Source organism: Haliotis rufescens, unplaced genomic scaffold (genome assembly GCF_023055435.1).
Source record: "Haliotis rufescens isolate VD_foot unplaced genomic scaffold, xgHalRufe1.0.p SCAF_4, whole genome shotgun sequence".
Taxonomy (NCBI): Eukaryota; Metazoa; Mollusca; class Gastropoda; order Lepetellida; family Haliotidae; genus Haliotis; species Haliotis rufescens.
Genome location: NW_025964112.1, coordinates 1,393,210 through 1,411,933, shown reverse-complemented (window position 1 = coordinate 1,411,933; position 18,724 = coordinate 1,393,210). Strand labels below are relative to the sequence as shown.

Below are 18,724 nucleotides of genomic sequence, written 5' to 3'. Positions count from 1 at the left end.
GGTGATATAGAGGCGTATCAGTATGTTACCACAACGGTTCTCATGGCAGCATTTTTGTGCAGGTGATATAGAGGCGTATCAGTATGTTACCACAACGGTTCTCATGGCAGCATTTCTGTGCAGGTGATATAGAGGCGTATCAGTATGTTACCACAACGGTTCTCATGGCAGCATTTCTGTGCAGGTGATATAGAGGCGTATCAGTATGTCACCACAACGGTTCTCATGGCAGCATTTCTGTGCAGGTGATATAGAGGCGTATCAGTATGTTACCACAACGGTTCTCATGGCAGCATTTCTGTGCAGGTGATATAGAGGCGTATCAGTATGTCACCACAACGGTTCTCATGGCAGCATTTCTGTGCAGGTGATATAGAGGCATATCAGTTTGTCACCACAACGGTTCTCATGGCAGCATTTCTGTGCAGGTGATATAGAGGCGTATCTGTATGTTACCACAACGGTTCTCATGGCAGCATTTCTGTGCAGGTGATATAGAGGCGTATCAGTATGTTACCACAACGGTTCTCATGGCAGCATTTCTGTGCAGGTGATATAGAGGCGTATCAGTATGTCACCACAACGGTTCTCATGGCAGGGGGGTAGGGGGGATGTGTGTTGGTTGGTACGGGTGTCCCACATGTCTAAGGAACTGCAAATCACTCATTTTGACGGTGAGGATAAATCTTTAATTTAATGATATCTAGAAAATGCCACCATTCCCCACAGACCGCCTCCCTGATCACTTGGTAGAGCATGAGCATCCAACCAGAGAGCGGAAGGTCCGGGGTTTGATCCCCGGCCCTGTCATACCAGAAGACATTAAAAGATGGTACTTGTGACCCTGCCTGACGCTCTGCATTAAGGGGCTAAAACTATAAATGGGCATCCGTTCGGACTAGTACAAGCAGCCACACACACAAGTGCATGCACGTCGCAATATAAGGGCAATAATCTTGGACGCGACGTTAAACCCCGTTTCACCTCATCTCCACTCAAAGTAGACTTGCTTGACAACGGTATAAGGAGCTATACCAAAACGTCGCCTTTACAGTATTAAAGAAGTTGTAGCCCATAAATTGTGTCTACTTTGTCATCCGTACTTCTATGTAATGCCTATCGAACAATTCACCTCTCACTCACTCACTCACACTCACTCACTCACTCACTCACTCACTCACTCACTCACTCACTCAGACTTTCCAATTCTTCCATCTTCCCTTCATGCAATTTGTTTATATTTTGCTGTATTTTGATAATGTTTTCTTGTTATTGCAGAAGCTGTAGCCGGAGTCCCCCACGGTGAGTACCAACATGTAGTTCCCGACTAATATTGTACGTATATTAGATGGCATTGATTTGCTCGTATTTACAGGCATTATTGCACAGGGTCGTGTCCATCAGACCATTGATGAACTGCTGTATCAGCATCATTGCAGGACAAATGAGCTATTAATACCACTTTAATCACGCTAATGTCGATGTTTTAATGAACCTGGCAAGGTCGATCTAGTGCATTGTGGGACATATTGCCTTTTCATTTGTGAAGAATGATACATTTGTAAGTAAGACTGATTTCACAAATGAGGGTCCCCATAGTAACTTCATTCTCTGCCTTTATTCATCATACAAGTATCACATCATTAAGGATGGCAGGGTAGTATCACATCATTAGGGATGGCAGGGTAGCCTGGTGGTTAAAGTGTTTGCTCGTCATGCTGAAGCCCCGGGTTTGATTTTCCACATGGTACAAAGTGTTAAGCCCATTTCTGGTGTCCCTGCCATGATATTGAAATTCATTAGTAAAAGTAAATTTTTGGGACAAGAATGCAGCCTTATTTTGTCTCTTGCAACTAGGTTTTCATGTTGACATGCACCTGGTACAACCTAAATATAGTTCCTAGGTAGCAAGGTGGTTGAAGCCTTCGCTCGTCATGCAGAAGGCCCAGGTAATTTTCCCCATATGGGAAGACCTTTACTGGTGTCCTCACTATGATATTGTTGGAATATTGCTTAAAGAAGCGTAAAGAAGCGTAAAACAGTACTCACTCACTCATTCACAAAGCCATATCACTGCTTCAAGTCACAAGCCTTCACTGTAACAGAGACATACAACATTTCTGTTAACACTGTAGGCTCACTGATGTTAAAACATCCGCTGTTTGTTGGTGGAAAATAAAAGAGACTTGTTATCCAGATATAATCTGGATATCTAATCATTTTGCTTATCCAGCCATGTTCTTTTTATCCAGCCATTATTTTTGTGAACATTGCTGAATATCCAGACATATTCTTGTTATCCAGACATATTCTTGTTATCCAGCCATATTGTCGTTACCTGTGTGTATTGAAAGGATCCACTGCGACTGTGTGATACGGACTCATCTGTAGATCGGCATATTGTTGTTGGGGGCCTTCACTTCCTGCTCCAGTTTGTTTGTGTCACATGCTCCCCTTGACCTTCAATCAAGGGCCGTAATATATTTGGCTTCTCGAACAATCCTAATCAGCTTCTGAGACAGGTGGCGGACTGTGCAGTAATGTTTGATTTTGTCATCAGGTCTTGACTCAGTCACACTTAATTTGTATCTGAACACTCCGGCCTGGAGCAGATGGGAAAGTCGGCCATTTTAAAATTAGAGGGATGGAAAACCATTTTGGTTCATCTCCGGAGGGAAGAAAAGATAATTGGACTTCTCACTACTTGGATTATGTTCGATCATTCTGTGAGAGGAGACACTCTTGCTTACATCGTCTAGACCTGACTTGTTTTCTTTATGTCTAATTTACAAGACTTGCACATTTCAACCGCCCGAAGCATAAATGAGTTCAGCATCAGGATAGGTTCAGGAAGTGTTTCTTATACAGAACTAACTTGTGGATTGATATAGAGACAGTTGGTCCAATTTTAGACTTTTGGAGCATGAACAAATCCAGTGAATAAATATCTGTAGTGTATTTAACAGAATTACGAAGTTAACTTTGATAGTATTCCAGCTCAAAGATGAGAGCTAGTTGTAGGCAAATATGACCTGATTTCAGATTTGGGTGCCATTGATGATGAGGAATATAAAGGCTGTTTGTGTTGGGGTTTTTTCACCTTTGATTCATATCAATGCTTTTGCTTAATTTGCTTTTGAAAAGGTTTATTAATGTAGGAATGCTATCATCAAGGCATTTAGAAAATAATGTATGAGACAAGTATATGGTGGCTGTCACTATAGCCGTATAAAATACAACATCTGAAATTGCATTCAAATCCGATAGAATCTTGTGTGCTTAACTGGATACATTTTTTTTAGTAAGAATTCTGAACTTGACTCATTCTTTTGGAAAATAGTATTTATATTTGTAAGAATGACTGAACTGGCAGTGTTTGTGAAAAATATGTTATTGTTTGTAAAAATTACTAAACTGGCACATTTTTTAGTATTAATTTTTGTAAGAATCTCTCATGGCCTCATGTGCTTGTGGATACCGCTGACAACTCCCACTACTGCCTTGTGTAAGATATTTCGGTTGTGTGATGTCGATCATGAGAGGCCGAGTGCTGAGCTTCATGCTGGAAAATCGACTTGCTTGTAACTTCCAATGATTGATACCAAAGGTGGACCTAAATTTGCTGGAAATGTTTTACATCACAGTACAATTACCTTTTTCATGCCTGCTTTTGAAGTTGCTCAGTCCAATTTCATACAATCAGCGATTTTTTTGAATTAACAAGAAATTCTCATTATGGACGAAAGAGTGGTTGATTATTCCTCTGTAGTTTGTGTGGGAGAAGAGAACAGGGTGTCTCAGCAGTAGGAACTATGTCATAAGTTCACAGGTGCCTAGGTCCCTTCCAAAACGTCGACATTTCTGAGTGGGAAGAGTGATTTGGGTTAAAAGCATCTTTGAACAGTATATCAGTTCTGTCATGGTCATGGGGACATGTAGGAGGAAAGTTGGAAGTGGTTCAGGTCTTGAAACCAATGGGTATGGTACTGACAAACCAAGAATCATAATCGGGGTGAGTTTGGGATTTGAACCCTTGATCATAGGATCCTGACACACAAAAGGGACACAACTCTGCACAGTGAATTTAGGTGCCTTACTTGACTGGACCACTTGTGTCCTCATCAAATTTCTGAAAGTCTAATTGGTGCTTTAACTGTTCTTGTCAACTGTCTAACTGGTTTTGTCAACATCTTAAAGCATTTTACGATACTGTGGCTGTCACTAAAGGTTTAGGTGTGGCTGGTTTCAGTGGCGTAGAGATATTCACATTTGTAACTTGGTCACATGTTTGATTTCCTCAACATGTTAAGTAGGTAGGGGGAAAAGGAAGAAGATGGTGGAGTAATAGGGGATTCGTCATGATTCATAGCATTTTGACATTTCTGAGATAAATTTTCATCAGGTTTTAGTTATGTTATTTCAAATCATTTGTTTATATTGACAACGACAGTTAAGCAGTTTTTATTACTTTTTACTTATTTCTGGTTCGGCAGAATAAAGGAATCGATGTTCATGATATTAATCACTGGATTGTCTGGTCCAGACTTGATTATTTACAGACCGCCATCATATAGCTGGAATTTTGCTGAGTGCGGCATTAAACAACAAATCAACCAACCAACTTATCTTTTTATTTTTTTAATAATTCAAGTTTTGGGAGTTTCAGAAAAAGTAATCAAAAGTGATAAAGTTTTAGTTCTGAAGTATTCCTGCCAGTCCCACCTGTGAGGCAAGTCTGCTGAGTAGGAGGGTATGTTGTTTCACCAACATTATTTCATGAAGCAACGAGAAGCCACAAATGTGGTATTGCAAAATACAGGGGCAAATGTTGCAATACATGCGGATTAGTCAGATGCTAATGTCAATGATGTCATCAAGATACATTTTCTTCAAGGATATTGCCATAATGTTCATCTAACCTTTAACCTTTTCATTTCTACTGACAAGCATGATTGATATTGTTACCCGCACGGCCTTGATTGGTTTGTCATCAACAAAGGTGGTAGACTTTCCCCAAATAAACGGCATAAAATTTGCCAGTGAACTGCAAACATTTGCTTCAAGGTTATTTTGAGAATGTTTATAGAAAACATCGTTTGCTAATTAGCAAAAATTATTTCTCATGGTTTTATCACCATTTTTAACTACATTTAAACGTAACTATTGAAAATATTTAGAAAACCTGCCAAAATGATGGCTGGTGTATTGTGTAATTTGACACTAGATCCACCATCACTGCACCAGCGGTTTCTGTCAACGGATGTTTTAGCACTCATGTTTTAACACCTGCCATGCTGGTGGGACATAATGTTTACCTGAAACTGCCTGTTATAAGTTAAGAGCGTCAGACAGATTCGACGGGAAACTCATCCCCAAGCTGTGTGCTAAACGCGTCTGTTTTGATCCGTCTGGATGTGTTGTTGACATTCATGTAAGTGTTTTTAAGTGGTTCATGAGGCGTTTATGGAAACTTTCTTCACATATTAGTTGATGAGGTGTAAACATGGTGTACCAGTTTTGAGTTTATGAAAACTTGCATTACATAACTTTGGTACTGAGGTGAAGAGTGTGCAATGTATCACTGATGTATCGCATTTTGTTTGAAAGTTTGATGTGTATATATGCCTCATAAGCATCTTGATGGGGACACAAACACTGTAGCCACATTGGCAGAGGAGGCTCAGACTGTCATCACTTCCAAGCATGAACATTATTTCTATACTTGGTTACCGCTTGAGTCAAGCTGTAGTCTGAACTATTGTTTGGATGAACGGATTCAGTCTGCCGTGGAACGCAAAGTTGTAACCCACTCACTCACCCAGAACCCAATCACATGCTCCCCCCCCAGCAGATAAAAGTCTGTTTAGGATATATTTAGCATGCCTCCTCAACCCTACTGGGGTGTGAATTGTGCCCATCTCCTCCAGGGGACGTGTGACCGGCCCAGACAGTCCAGGGAGGTGCTTGCCCGCATTCCCCTCACTGTTGTACTCCAGGAACATCTCGTGTGGGGATGTCCGTGACTGCTGACCTTTGAGGGCGTTGTTACATTTGCTGGCCGAGCAAGGGGGGATGTGGGAAGGGGATGATTCTAGGTCATAAATCATTCATATGCCCACAGATCCCAGACAAGGGCCATGATATGCTTACAGATCTACAGACAGGGGCCATGATATGCTTACAAATCTACAGACAAGGGCCATGATATACTCACAGATCTATAGACAATGGCCATGATTTGCTCACAGATCTACAGACAAGGGTCATGATATGCTCACAAATCTACAGACAGGGGCCATGATAAGCTCACAAATCTACAGACAAGGGCCATGATATGCTCACAGATCTACAGACAAGGGTCATGATATGCTCACAAATCTACAGACAAGGGCCATGATATGCTCACAAATCTACAGACAAGGGCCATGCTATGCTCACAGATCTACAGACAAGGGCCATGCTATGCTCACAGATCTACAGACAAGGGCAATGATATGCTCACAGATCTACAGACAAGGGCCATGATATGCTCACAGATCCCAGATAGGTGCCATGATATGCTCACAGATCTAAAGACAAGGGCCATGATGTGCTCACAGATCTACAGACAAGGGCCATGATATGCTCACAGATCAGACAGGTGCCATGATATGCTTACAGATCTACAGACAGGTGCCATGATATGCTCACAGATCCCAGACAGGGGTCATGATATGCTCACAAATCTACAGACAAGGGCCATGATATGATCACAGATCTACAGACATGGGCCATGATATCCTCACAGATCAGACAGGTGCCATGATATGCTTACAGATCTACAGACAGGTGCCATGATATGCTCACAGATCCCAGACAGGGGCCATGATATGCTCACAAATCTACAGACAAGGGCCATGATATGCTCACAGATCTACAGACAAGGGCCATGATATGATCACAGACAGGGGCCATGATATGCTCACAAATCTACAGACAAGGGCCATGATATGCTCACAGATCTACAGACAAGGGCCATGATATGCACACAGATCTACAGACAGGGGCCATGCTATGCTCACAGATCTACAGACAAGGGCCATGATATGCACACAGATCTACAGACAAGGGCCATGATATGCTCACAGATCCGACAGGTGCCATGATATGCCTACAGATCTACAGAAAAGGGCCATGATATGCACACAGATCTACAGACAAGGGCCATGATATGTTCACAGATCAGACAGGTGCCATGATATGCTTACAGATCTACAGACAGGTGCCATGATATGCTCACAGATCCCAGACAAGGGCCATGATATGCTCACAGATCCCAGACAGGGGCCATGATATGATCACAGACAGGGGCCATGATATGTTCATAGATCACAGACAGAGGCCAATAATACTCAGAACATCAGAACATGCACCATGTGAGTTGCTGCAGCAGAACCGTGCCATGACAAGCAGTATAACAAGGATGGGTTTGTGTTGGTGTTCATTAAAGAGTGATAACTTGATATTTTTACCGCTTAAGTGTGATATATATAAAAGCTGCATCAGCAGGTATTAATCACCCAGATAATACTGATACTGTAGCACCTTAAGTGCCTACCATGTTTAACCCTTGGATTGCCAAGCATATTGAATTATTTTGGAAATCTTTTTACATCTCAAGACCCATGATTTTTTAAAGATTTTGTTTGTCATGTGACCAGATCTATGTCGGACAGCCTGATTGGAATGATTGCCGTGGAATTTGTTACTTATTACACGCACGCACGCACGCACGCACGCACGCACGCACGCACGCACCCACCCACGCACCCACCCACGCAACCACGCAACCACGCAACCACGCACGCACCCACCCACGCAACCACGCACGCACCCACGCACGCACCCACGCACGCGAGCATGATTTAAATGTGAAAAATGCGAGAGGTCTTTGTTCGCATTAATTAACTTCACATTTATGTCTCCAAATGACTATCAACATCAAGATGGCCTCACTGTACACTTTGGATAGCGGAAATACCAATTTGAATATAAACACAAACACGGTTCATTGAGCAGCAGTTGTAACAAGAACACCCAGCATGCATGCACCCACTCACTCAGTTTCTGTGAAAAACACTGGAAGAATATGTTGTATATGACGTAGAATACAGCTTAATGTCTGGAGGACATACTGAAGAAATCCAGGTCAGCAATACTGCAAAATGCATGATCTGTAAGAAACACAAGAACTGAATATCTTTTGCTGTTTATGTTAATCAGAGGAAAAGAAAAGCAATTTATTCCAGAAAATATTTTGTACCAAATTGTTATTGTTTTGAACTGCTGAAAAAGTGATTTATATTAGAGGAACGTTTGAAGTGAAGCAGGAAAGGTTGGCTGACCTTGAATGTCTTCCACTTGCTGTCTGTTGTTGCTGGCTGGATGCATGTGCACTCCGACTGTAAACACTGCACCGAGCATGCGGCAGAGAGCCGCTCAGGTAGACGGGAAGTGCATCAAGTGGAAACACAAACCAAAATTGTAATTTTTATCTGGAGCGCGATGCTGATGGCAATACGCCTCAAATAGCACTATCAGGTCCCCCAGCTGCTGCATGCTATCTGGTGTACTTGGTGGCAGTGGGAGGGAGTGGGTGGAGGAGTGAGAGTTGCACAGTCAGCTCTCCTCACCTGCCAGACAAATCTCTTGGCAGTTCACAGAAAATGTCCATGTCTAGAATGATCTTGTTTTGTAACAAAACTGTCAGCAGGTCAGTAAGGTGTGGTCAGCAGACAACCAGGTTCCTCCCCCATTGTGGAGCTTGACACCAGGCTGTAACTGTAAACAAACAAATCTGTTTCCTAGCCAGTAGATCTCACTATGCAGTATTCCATTGAGAAATCTACAATCTGGTCAAACTTTACCTGCTGTCTGACCGTGTATGACAGGCACCTGCTGTCTGACCGACTGTGACAGGCACCTGCTGTCTGATGGACTGTGACAGTCACCTGCTGTCTGATGGACTGTGACAGTCACCTGCTGTCTGATGGACTGTGACAGGCACCTGCTGCCTGACCGACTGTGACAGGCACCTGCTGCCTGACCGACTGTGACAGGCACCTGCTGCCTGACCGACTGTGACAGGCACCTTCTGCCTGACCGACTGTGACAGGCACCTTCTGCCTGACCCACTGTGACAGGCACCTGCTGTCTGACCGACTGTGACAGGCACCTGCTGCCTGACCGACTGTGACAGGCACCTGCTGCCTGACCGACTGTGACAGGCACCTGCTGCCTGACCGACTGTGACAGGCACCTGCTGCCTGACCGACTGACAGGCACCTGCTGTCTGACCGACTGTGACAGGCACCTTCTGTATGACCGACTGTGACAGGCACCTGCTGTCTGACCGACTGTGACAGGCTGTGTGGATTTAAATCTGGTGACTAGGAGGGCCATGGCAAGACCTGGATGTTGTGATTCCTGAAAAAGGCTGTTGTCAGTCTTGCTGTGTGAGGTCGGGTGTTGTCTTATTGGAAAATGATGTTCGCTTGTTCCATTATGGGTAGGACGTGTGGCCGATGAATCTGATCCATGTAATGCCATGCCATGGTTGCCATATGCTCTCACATGGTTGTGTGTTTGTGATATTTTCATCGTCTCACCAGATTTCTGCAGTACCATATTCTTTCCACACATATCATTCCCAATTCATACAGAAATGACCAATTCATTTTTGGTATTAATTTTGTATGGAATATCCTGTCAGATATTTACGATTTTGCTGCTTTTGCGTTTCTAATTTGCAGTGTATAGGTGGAATATAGCTTGCTAGACTTGCTTTTGTGTAAACCTATATTGTTTTGTTTTTTCATAAATTCATATGTTCCAGAGTCAAGATGCAGGACTATCACAGTCCCTGATCCATATTATTTTCCCTTCCACCCAGCCCTTACTGTAATGCTGTAGCCCTAAATGAAGCAAGTCTAGATTTGACACAGGTTCTGTATCTCCCTTCTCATTGGGCCTCTTTTCAATTTAAATAGAGTTGTTTGTTTTGAAATTAGGGGGAATGGGGGTAGCCCAGTGGTTAAAACGTTCGCTTGTCACGTCAAAGACCCGGGTTCAATCCTCCACATGGGTACAATATGTGGAGCCCATTTCCTGTGTATCCCACCGTGATATTGCTTGAATAATGCTAAAAGCAGCATAAATCACTACTCACACACTCACTTATTATATCAAAATTATTTGTTTTTAGAGACTATAAAGCATTAGTCTACCTGTAGGTAGAGAAATATTTTTACAAGACATAGGGCTGAGTCCATCCCAAATCACAAACCCTAGATGTAAACTATTATTTATTTTAATTTGACAACCAAATCAACATGTTATCATGGTAGGCAGTGCGCATACAAAATGTCATCAGATGTAAAGAAGACGGAGAGCCTCTCGATCCACCTCTGATTGGTCATACGCCTACGCTCCTGAAATAATCTGCTCATTTTCAACAGATCTTTTAGTTGAATAAACAAATCTTACATTTGATATTTCACGATTCTTGATGATTGGTTTGCCTCAAATTCTTTCAGAACAAGTGTTTTTTCGAAATATCCTGAACAGCCACGTAATTCATGTTCGACAAAACTACGGCTGATTTAGCAAGTGCTGTTTTCATTTGCTGAATGATTTCATGAAAGATAAATAACTGTATTTTCAAGTACTACAATTGCTCGTTAATCTTGTCAGCTTAACACAAACTGGTTCTTCAGATCTGCTATAAAACCAGGCACAATTCCAGGTTCTTCAAGAAGTTCTTGGGGCAAATTGGAACCACATGTCACCACTGCTCCGGACTGTTAATCAATATCGTTTTAACTGTTAATTGATGTTTATAGATGATCAGGTTTAGCTGTGATGTGAGTCAGGCCCCTAACAAGGCGGAGGGTGGGCCTGCGGGGAGGGATGAGTATGATAGAATGCGACATGATTCTTGGGGGATAACCCTGGTGGGATCAGGTCAAGGTCATCTGCAATGTCAAGATGGATTGATTGAAACTAATCATTTCATAATTCCTCATGTGGACAAATTAATTCTTGAATTGCATATTTCAGCAGATGAATAATTCATAGCATTTACATTAGCACAAATCAATATATTCTTAATTTGTTCAGTTCATGACTTCTTATCTCTATAGACTAGATCTGATACTTTTATGATTACGTGTGTTAGGATGTTTTTGTTTTGTTGTCATTTTGGGAAGCTGGGGAGATCTAAGAAATAAACTCATTAAAAGAAGATGGGAAACTTTGTTTCGTTGGCAAACATGTTACCTGTCCTCTGCTACAATTAACAAGCAGCATTTCCAATAAATGTCTTCCAAGTCCTGATGACATTTGAAAAGCGATTTTTCCTGTATCACGAGAAGTCTTCAGCAACAGCAAAGGAATAATTCTAATATGCTATATTACATTGTGTTAATACTTTGTGAATTAAACCTTGATGAAGAGCCAAGAAGTAGCCGTGTATGTTGTGTATGTGTTATACAGAAGTTCTTACCCATAATACTCCTGTCATGATTACCTCAACATTTAAGTGCCTATACAGATCTTCAATTAAACCCAGCTGGGATGTTGCATGTTTGCTGAAGCCAGAATAGAACCGGTTGAAGACATCAAACGATGTCATGATCATGTAATGAATTGTAACATGTTGTCCAGAAAATCCTATCTTGACACAATACATTGTAGCCTTTGGGTATTTGCCTGAGTAGATATGATGGTCATTGTTTTGTTATGGGTTTTGTTGTATTCGAGATGATGCATAACTTAAAGATCACAGGAGGCGTCTGCTTGAAGTTGGTTTACTCCGGAAGTCAGTACATGAAGTGATGTGATGTCCCATTGACATATTTGGGGACGTGATGCACAAGATGAATATTACATATCGTAACAGTCATAAATGAAGCATCTGATACGTTTTTCTTGTGATGAGAGATGGCTGTGAGTCATTCAGAAAAATGACTGAGTCAGGCTGTTGTACAGTCATGGATGTACCACCACCTGTTAAATACTGGGATGATTTGGGGACAAATTCCATCTCCAAGTGTCACATGCTTTTTGGCATTGTTGATAGAAGGACCTGAAATTATATTTTTAGTTCACTTTGACATCTATCGTGTGTAACCCATGACTATCCTGGTTTAAATTGGTCTTTAGCAACCCATGCTTGTTGTAAGAGGCAACTAACAGGATCAGGTGGTCAGGCTTGCTGACTTGGTTGATGCATGTCAATGTATTCCAATTGCGTAGATCGATGCTCATGATGTCAATCACTGTATTGTCGTGTCAGAACTTAATTTATTTACAGATCGCCGTTGTATAGCTGGAATATTGCTGAGTGCAGCGTTAAACAACAAACAAACCTTTATATGCAACAGTTATCAAACAATAGGGGGCACGGGTGGCCCAGTCGTCTAAGGTGCTGCCATTCGCTGTGCAGAGTTGCATCCCTTGGGCATGCCAGAAACCTCTGATTGTGGGTTTGAATTCCGGTTCGCCCCGATTATGTTTCTAGATTGTCAGCACCATACCTGTGCTGGGTTTCACAGAAGGGATAAACGTCCCAAATGAAGCTGACACACCGTGATGTAACTGGAATACTGTTAAAAGCGGCGTTAAACCCAACTCACTCACTCAAACAATATTTTTGAAAAAAATCAATAAAGGTGAATTTCTGTACCTCGGGTACTCTTGTTTGATGTTCAGTAGTCATTTCTGAATTCCCTTGCATCCTCCTCATCATTATGATGTACCAGTTCACATATCAGCTTGTTCACAAACTGCCAAGTCTTTATTGCCAAGATATCGTTTGATTTCCCGAAATCAGAAAGTTTCCAGCAATTATCGTGGAGCGTTAAGTCCGAGGTAAATGCCACGTGAAACCGGAATGGCTATACTTTAGGACATTGATTCTTTCACCGCTTTGATCATGTAGTAAGGGAATTAAATTTCTGCCTTTGCCTTTGTAGAAGCGAGTTTGTTTGACAATTTTGCTCTTACGGTGTAGCGAAGTTGACACATGTCCAATCAGGAAAACAGATTTTGTCATGTCAAGCTTTGAATATGTGATGCAATGTGATTGGCTGGTGTGTTGATCTTGACTCATGCTGAGTTTGCGGTATTTTCACCACAGTTGCATGATGGGACATTAAACATGCCCCCTGGTGGACAGATTCAGGCAATTTGTTGGGCTGTTGAGCAACACAATTAATCAACAAACAAAATAGATTGATTTTACATCTGTTGAGAATGTTTGCTGCAACTTATTGGGAGATGATGACATGGAATGGGTTCCTTTGAGACCAGACAGAGAGGCTGATTACCTGTTTGAGGGTAGGGTCTGGTGAGTGGAGGTAAATGAACATGCCATGTAGGGACAACTCAGGGTCGGTTTGATGACCTCACTGGACATTGTCTTGTATTTTCTAATAGGTTTGTAGTCTGCGCTGAAGTAGAAACTGTATGAAGCTTGTCATCAATCCCATTTGCATGGATCGATGCTCATGATATCAATCACTGGATTGTCTGGTCAAGACTTGATTATTTACCTACTGCCATCATATAGCTGGAATATTGCCGAGTGCGGCATAAAACAACAAACCAAACCAAACAAAAAAATGAAGTAGAAACATCCAACTGAGAACGTGTTGTATGTCTTAGATATAAAGTGATCGAGTCAGGGTGGGGACACCTGGAAGTTACATCACACATCTTCCATCTTGCTGAGATATTGTGCTGTTAGACACAGGTAATGGGCAGCTGGTTCCCAAATGAGGAACTTAGGTTGTTGCATAATGATCTTTGGTCCCCAGCTTCCTGTTCTTGTCATAAGAGGTGACCAGTAGATCAGGTGGTCTTGGTGACTCGTCTGGTCCAGACTTGATTATTGACAGGCCTCCGTCATATAGCTGGAATATTGCTGAGTGTGACATTAAGTAACAAGCCGACAGAGCTACCTTTTGACCTTGTGCTGTTCCAACAGTACACTCCCAACTGACCTTCACCTTGTAACAGTTTCTGTTGTATTGTGGGTAATGTCTTGTACTTTGGTTTTAGTCGTCCAATTTTCTGTGCTGATTTGCCTCATTCGTGAGGACTCTATTTCTAGATTTGCCCACACCACACCACACCACACCACACCACACCACACCACACCACACCACCATGGCATGGGCCGGTGCTCAAACTTTTTTTTATAGATATAGCTGCACTATTGCTGAATTTGGCGACTCACTCCACGCTCATGCATCCAGTCACCAGTGTGTGTCATCTCTCTGTCATCAGTGTCCTCTGATAGCCATGTCAAAATCTGAGCGATTATTCCTGTGCATCAGAGGTAAAAACTGTGTTTTCCCCTGACACAAAGTGCAACAATTAGGACTCTGGTGAAGCGAGTTACTCCGTACACGAAAGGTCAAGTAGCCAATCAGATTTCAGTTTTGTCTATTCGGCAAAGTTTCTGTGAGGATTTATAGAGTATGAGCCTGATTGTCAGCTGCTCTGTGGCCGTATGCATTGTGAAGATCCCCCTAATTGCTTTTTATTTAAATCGACTCCCTGGACAGTGAAATTCAGAAAAAGACCGACTTGTATTCCTCACTAGAATTTCCAATATTCATCAGCTAATTCTGGGTCCCTTTTTCTGATGCCATGACGATGATGAGAAAGTGAAAGTACATCAGTCATGACGGAGTGACATTCTATTGGTTGTGATGTGAGTTGATGATCGTTTCATACAATGCTCATCAATCATGCTTAACCAGCATGTAGTTGAGGAAAAGATGAATAGGACTTGTATTTGTCATTCGTTGCTTTACAAATATTTTAGCCAAAACTTCACTTTAGGTGGTCAGGGGGAAAAGTGTATAAATTTTCAACTTCCAGATTAGTACTGCTACTAATGAATGTTGTTTGTTTGTTTGTTGTTTAACACCGCACTCAGCAATATTCCAGCTATATGACGGCGGTCTGTAAATAATCGTGTCTGGACCAGACAATGCAGTGATTGACATCATGAGCATCGATCTACGCAATTGGGATACGATGACATGCATCAACGAAGTGAGCGAGCCTGACACCCGATCCCATTAGTCGCCTCTTAAGACAAGCGTTGTCACCTTTTACGGCAAGCATGGGTTGCTGAAGACCTATTCTCCCGGATCTTCACAGGCACTAATGAATGTAAACCAAACTCATAGGTAACACCATCATGAATGTATGAATGCTGAAAATAATTGAGTGTAAGCAAAAAGTTTGTTTTTTTATACACACATTCACCCTTTCTTACAAACAGTGGTGATAAAATATCATGTATTTTTCATTTCACCTATTTGTAAAAAGAGTCAGCTAAATCAGTGTGTCAGCAGTAATGTTTTTCTTCTTTCTAATCTCAGATTTTTTTTGTCGGTTGGTCTTGTAAACCAGTTAAAAAAAATATATGTCCGTAATATAAGAATATATGATGATAGCCTAGGGGTAAGAGCATTGGTTCGTTATGCCAAAGCTCTGGATTTGATTCCCCACTTAGAAAGAAACCCATTCTCATGCCTAGAAATATTCCCTGAAATGGATTAACCAGACCCTTGAGGTAGCCCAGTTATTGCGTTCACCGTTTAGATTTATTTGATTTTCTTCAAAAATGCTGAAGAATGTCATCACCAATCAGCATTTGTTCCATATGGAATCAAGCCAAGATTTTCTTTTCAATGTATAATTGAAGATTAGTCCCGGTGTCTGGCTGACGTTTTGAGAAACCAATAAATTCAATTTCTTGATACCACAGGGATATTTTGTCAACCATCGTGAAGGCATGTGATATGATGAATTATTCAACATGCTTGATTTTGAAGTGAATAGAAGTGGAGCAGGGAAGTTGTATAATCCCCCTGTGTGAAGTATGTCGGGGGGAATACGGAGCAATGGTGATCTACACCAAGGAAAAGAGGAACAAATGGTGGCGCAACCAGTTTCACAAGTATTGATTATTTGGGGCCAAGATAAGACGTTCCACATGTTTATCAAGCACATCTGTTTGTGGATGTAGGGTGGCCCAGTTGGTAGTGTGTTTGCCCTTCCCCTTCATGGCCTGTGTTCTCTCTTCCCAAGGTATACAATTTTTCAATATATACAAGTAAGGATTTGAGATATTAGATGCCATATGGTTAACTACAGTTACATTGATGTGGGTGACCTGTGGGTCTAGCGTGTGGAGTTGTGTCACTTGGATGGCAGGACCTGCAGTTTGTGGAGTTGAATAACTTAGGCGTTATCATGCTTGGCTTGTAACCACCATTCCTGTCCTCTCGCATTAGGCATACGTCTTCAGCAACCCAGGCTTGCCGTAAAAGACGACTCTGCTTGTCCTAAGAGGCAACTAACAGGATCAGGGATGTCGGTGTGTTCAAAGTGATGTTGGTGTTAATGCGGGGATGTCGGTGTGTACAAAGTGATGGTGGTGTTAGGTGCGGGGATGTCGGTGTGTACAAAGTGATGGTGGTGTTAGGTGCGGGAATGTTGGTGTGTACAAAGTGATGTTGGTGTTAGTGAGGGGATGTCGGTGTGTACAAAGTGATGTTGGTGTTAGTGAGGGGATGTCGGTGTGTACAAAGTGATGTTGGTGTTAGTGAGGGGATGTCGGTGTGTACAAAGTGATGGTGATGTTAGGTGTGGGGATGTCGGTGTGTACAAAGTGATGGTGGTGTTAGGTGCGGGGATGTCGGTGTGAACAAAGTGATGGTGGTGTTAGGTGCGGGGATGTCGGTGTGTACAAAGTGATGGTGGTGTTAGGTGCGGGGATGTCGGTGTGTACAAAGTGATGGTGGTGTTAGGTGCGGGGATGTCGGTGTGTACAAAGTGATGGTGGCATTAGGTGCGGGAATGTCGGTGTGTACAAAGTGATGGTGGTAGCAGTTGCCGGATGTCGGTGTGTACAAAGTGATGGTGGTGTCAGTGTGTAATGAGACTGATGTCGAAATTTCCCTATCAACCAGTCAACACATTTGTTGAAGATAATCAATTTATGGTGATTAATCGGAGACTAACATCTTGTAATAGTTAACTCTTACATCCAAAATTTCCGTATTTTTTGTACTTACTCTCCTTAGTGGAGCATTGAAAGTTTTTAGTCCAATTTGATCAAAGTTTTAAGTGCAGTGCTTGGCAAAACTCCATCCTGTCTTGGCTGAGTCTTGTTTTAACATGTTAATTTTGTACGTCTGTGAATTTAAGCGATTGCTTACATGGCAGTTATCTCCCTTCCTATCATAGTTTTATCCATCTCTTTGAAACCGAGCTACGATGCTTTTTAGTACTCGGTATCTTGCAGGAGTTCTATGCAGTTCATGGGGCTTTTTCGACACATTTCATCTGGAACGATTCTTTTATGGATGATGAATACGTGTGAGAATTGTCAAGATTGCATTAAAAGTAATGACTGCAAAGTTGTATGATGACATGAATAAAAGCGACAATTATGCACTTTTTCCATAATCATGTGAAGCCTCATCTGAAGTTGTCCACTGTAGGGTTCCGATTATATCATGGGCATGTGTTTATGGATCACCTTCAAACAGTGTTCAGGTGCTGACGAAAAGGTGGTTATGTCCTGCCCTGTTGGTGGCACACATCACAGACCCAAGTCTGTTGTTCACCTGAAAAAAAAACCCAGGAACTTATTGTACAAGACAAAAAAGGGAATTGCACTAAACATAATTGATGTGTCAGATTTGTAAATGTCCACCTAAAGGAGTTGAGAGATGTACATGTTCACAAGACTTCGGTCCAACTCTCGGGGGGAATACATTCAAGCTGAGTAGACGTGATGAAATCCATAACTGGGCCCCGTTCCCCGCATTGAACTTTGTGATGAAGTGATTGTAACTCCCATACTTTAACCTAGACTTGTGACAGTCGTAGTGCTAAGATTGCGGAGTGGAATGCGGTCCTGGATGTCGGTGATCCAGGAGGGTCTGTGTCATCAGCTGCACACACGAGGGACACTGGGATGGCTTCTGTCAATTACATCACCATCTACCAAACTTAATGGAAGAGCCATGGTGTCATGTAATGGTTTACGCCTGTGCCCTATTGAGAGCAACATTTTTATGATTAAAAAGAATCAAGTTTCAATTTAGGGAAAATTGTGGAAAAAGTAGAATTTTTTTGTCATTTCCTTTTGGCTTTGAGTTTGAAAACTAACTGGTAAACAGTAACTGATTCTGTTAGAGCCACAGGTTCCATGGTTGAACATTACTTGTGTGAAGGATTATAGATTGCCAGCAGTAGAGGAGAGCTGTGCAAACAGTCATGTTAAGACGGCTGAAGAAATGCAATCTTCCTTTATCAGCAGATGGCGCCAGAGCCATTTCGGAGATTACTGTTTCACGTTATGATTGAAATATTTTCAATACTGTCATTCAGCAAGAATTTTTCATCAAAATAATTTGGTCTGACTTACTTCGACAAGGCTAGGCACTACCCTTGCACTGTGCAGAGTTACGCCCCTTGGGCATGCAAGAAACCGGTGATCGTGGTTTCGAATCCGGGTTTACTCCAATTATGTTTCTAGGTTTGTCAGCATCGTACATGTGCTTCTGGGTTTCACCAAAGTGGGAAACGTCTGTGACTGCATCTCTTGGGGCTTTCAACCGACTCTGTGGTCTAGTGGTAGAGCCTCTGCGCG

At 42.1% G+C, this 18,724-nt stretch overlaps 1 protein-coding gene across 4 annotated transcripts in view; it reads left to right on the top strand.

Annotated features, from left to right (window-relative positions):
* Positions 1-18,724, top strand: part of LOC124150359 (low-density lipoprotein receptor-related protein 1-like) — a 193,127-nt gene that overhangs the window by 56,422 nt on the left and 117,981 nt on the right. For all 4 annotated transcript variants that reach the window (XM_046522356.2, XM_046522355.2, XM_046522357.2 and 1 more), the window contains exon 2: positions 1,279-1,302. In XM_046522356.2, the coding sequence (XP_046378312.2) occupies positions 1,279-1,302 (24 nt within the window). The remainder of the gene's footprint in view (positions 1-1,278; positions 1,303-18,724) is intronic.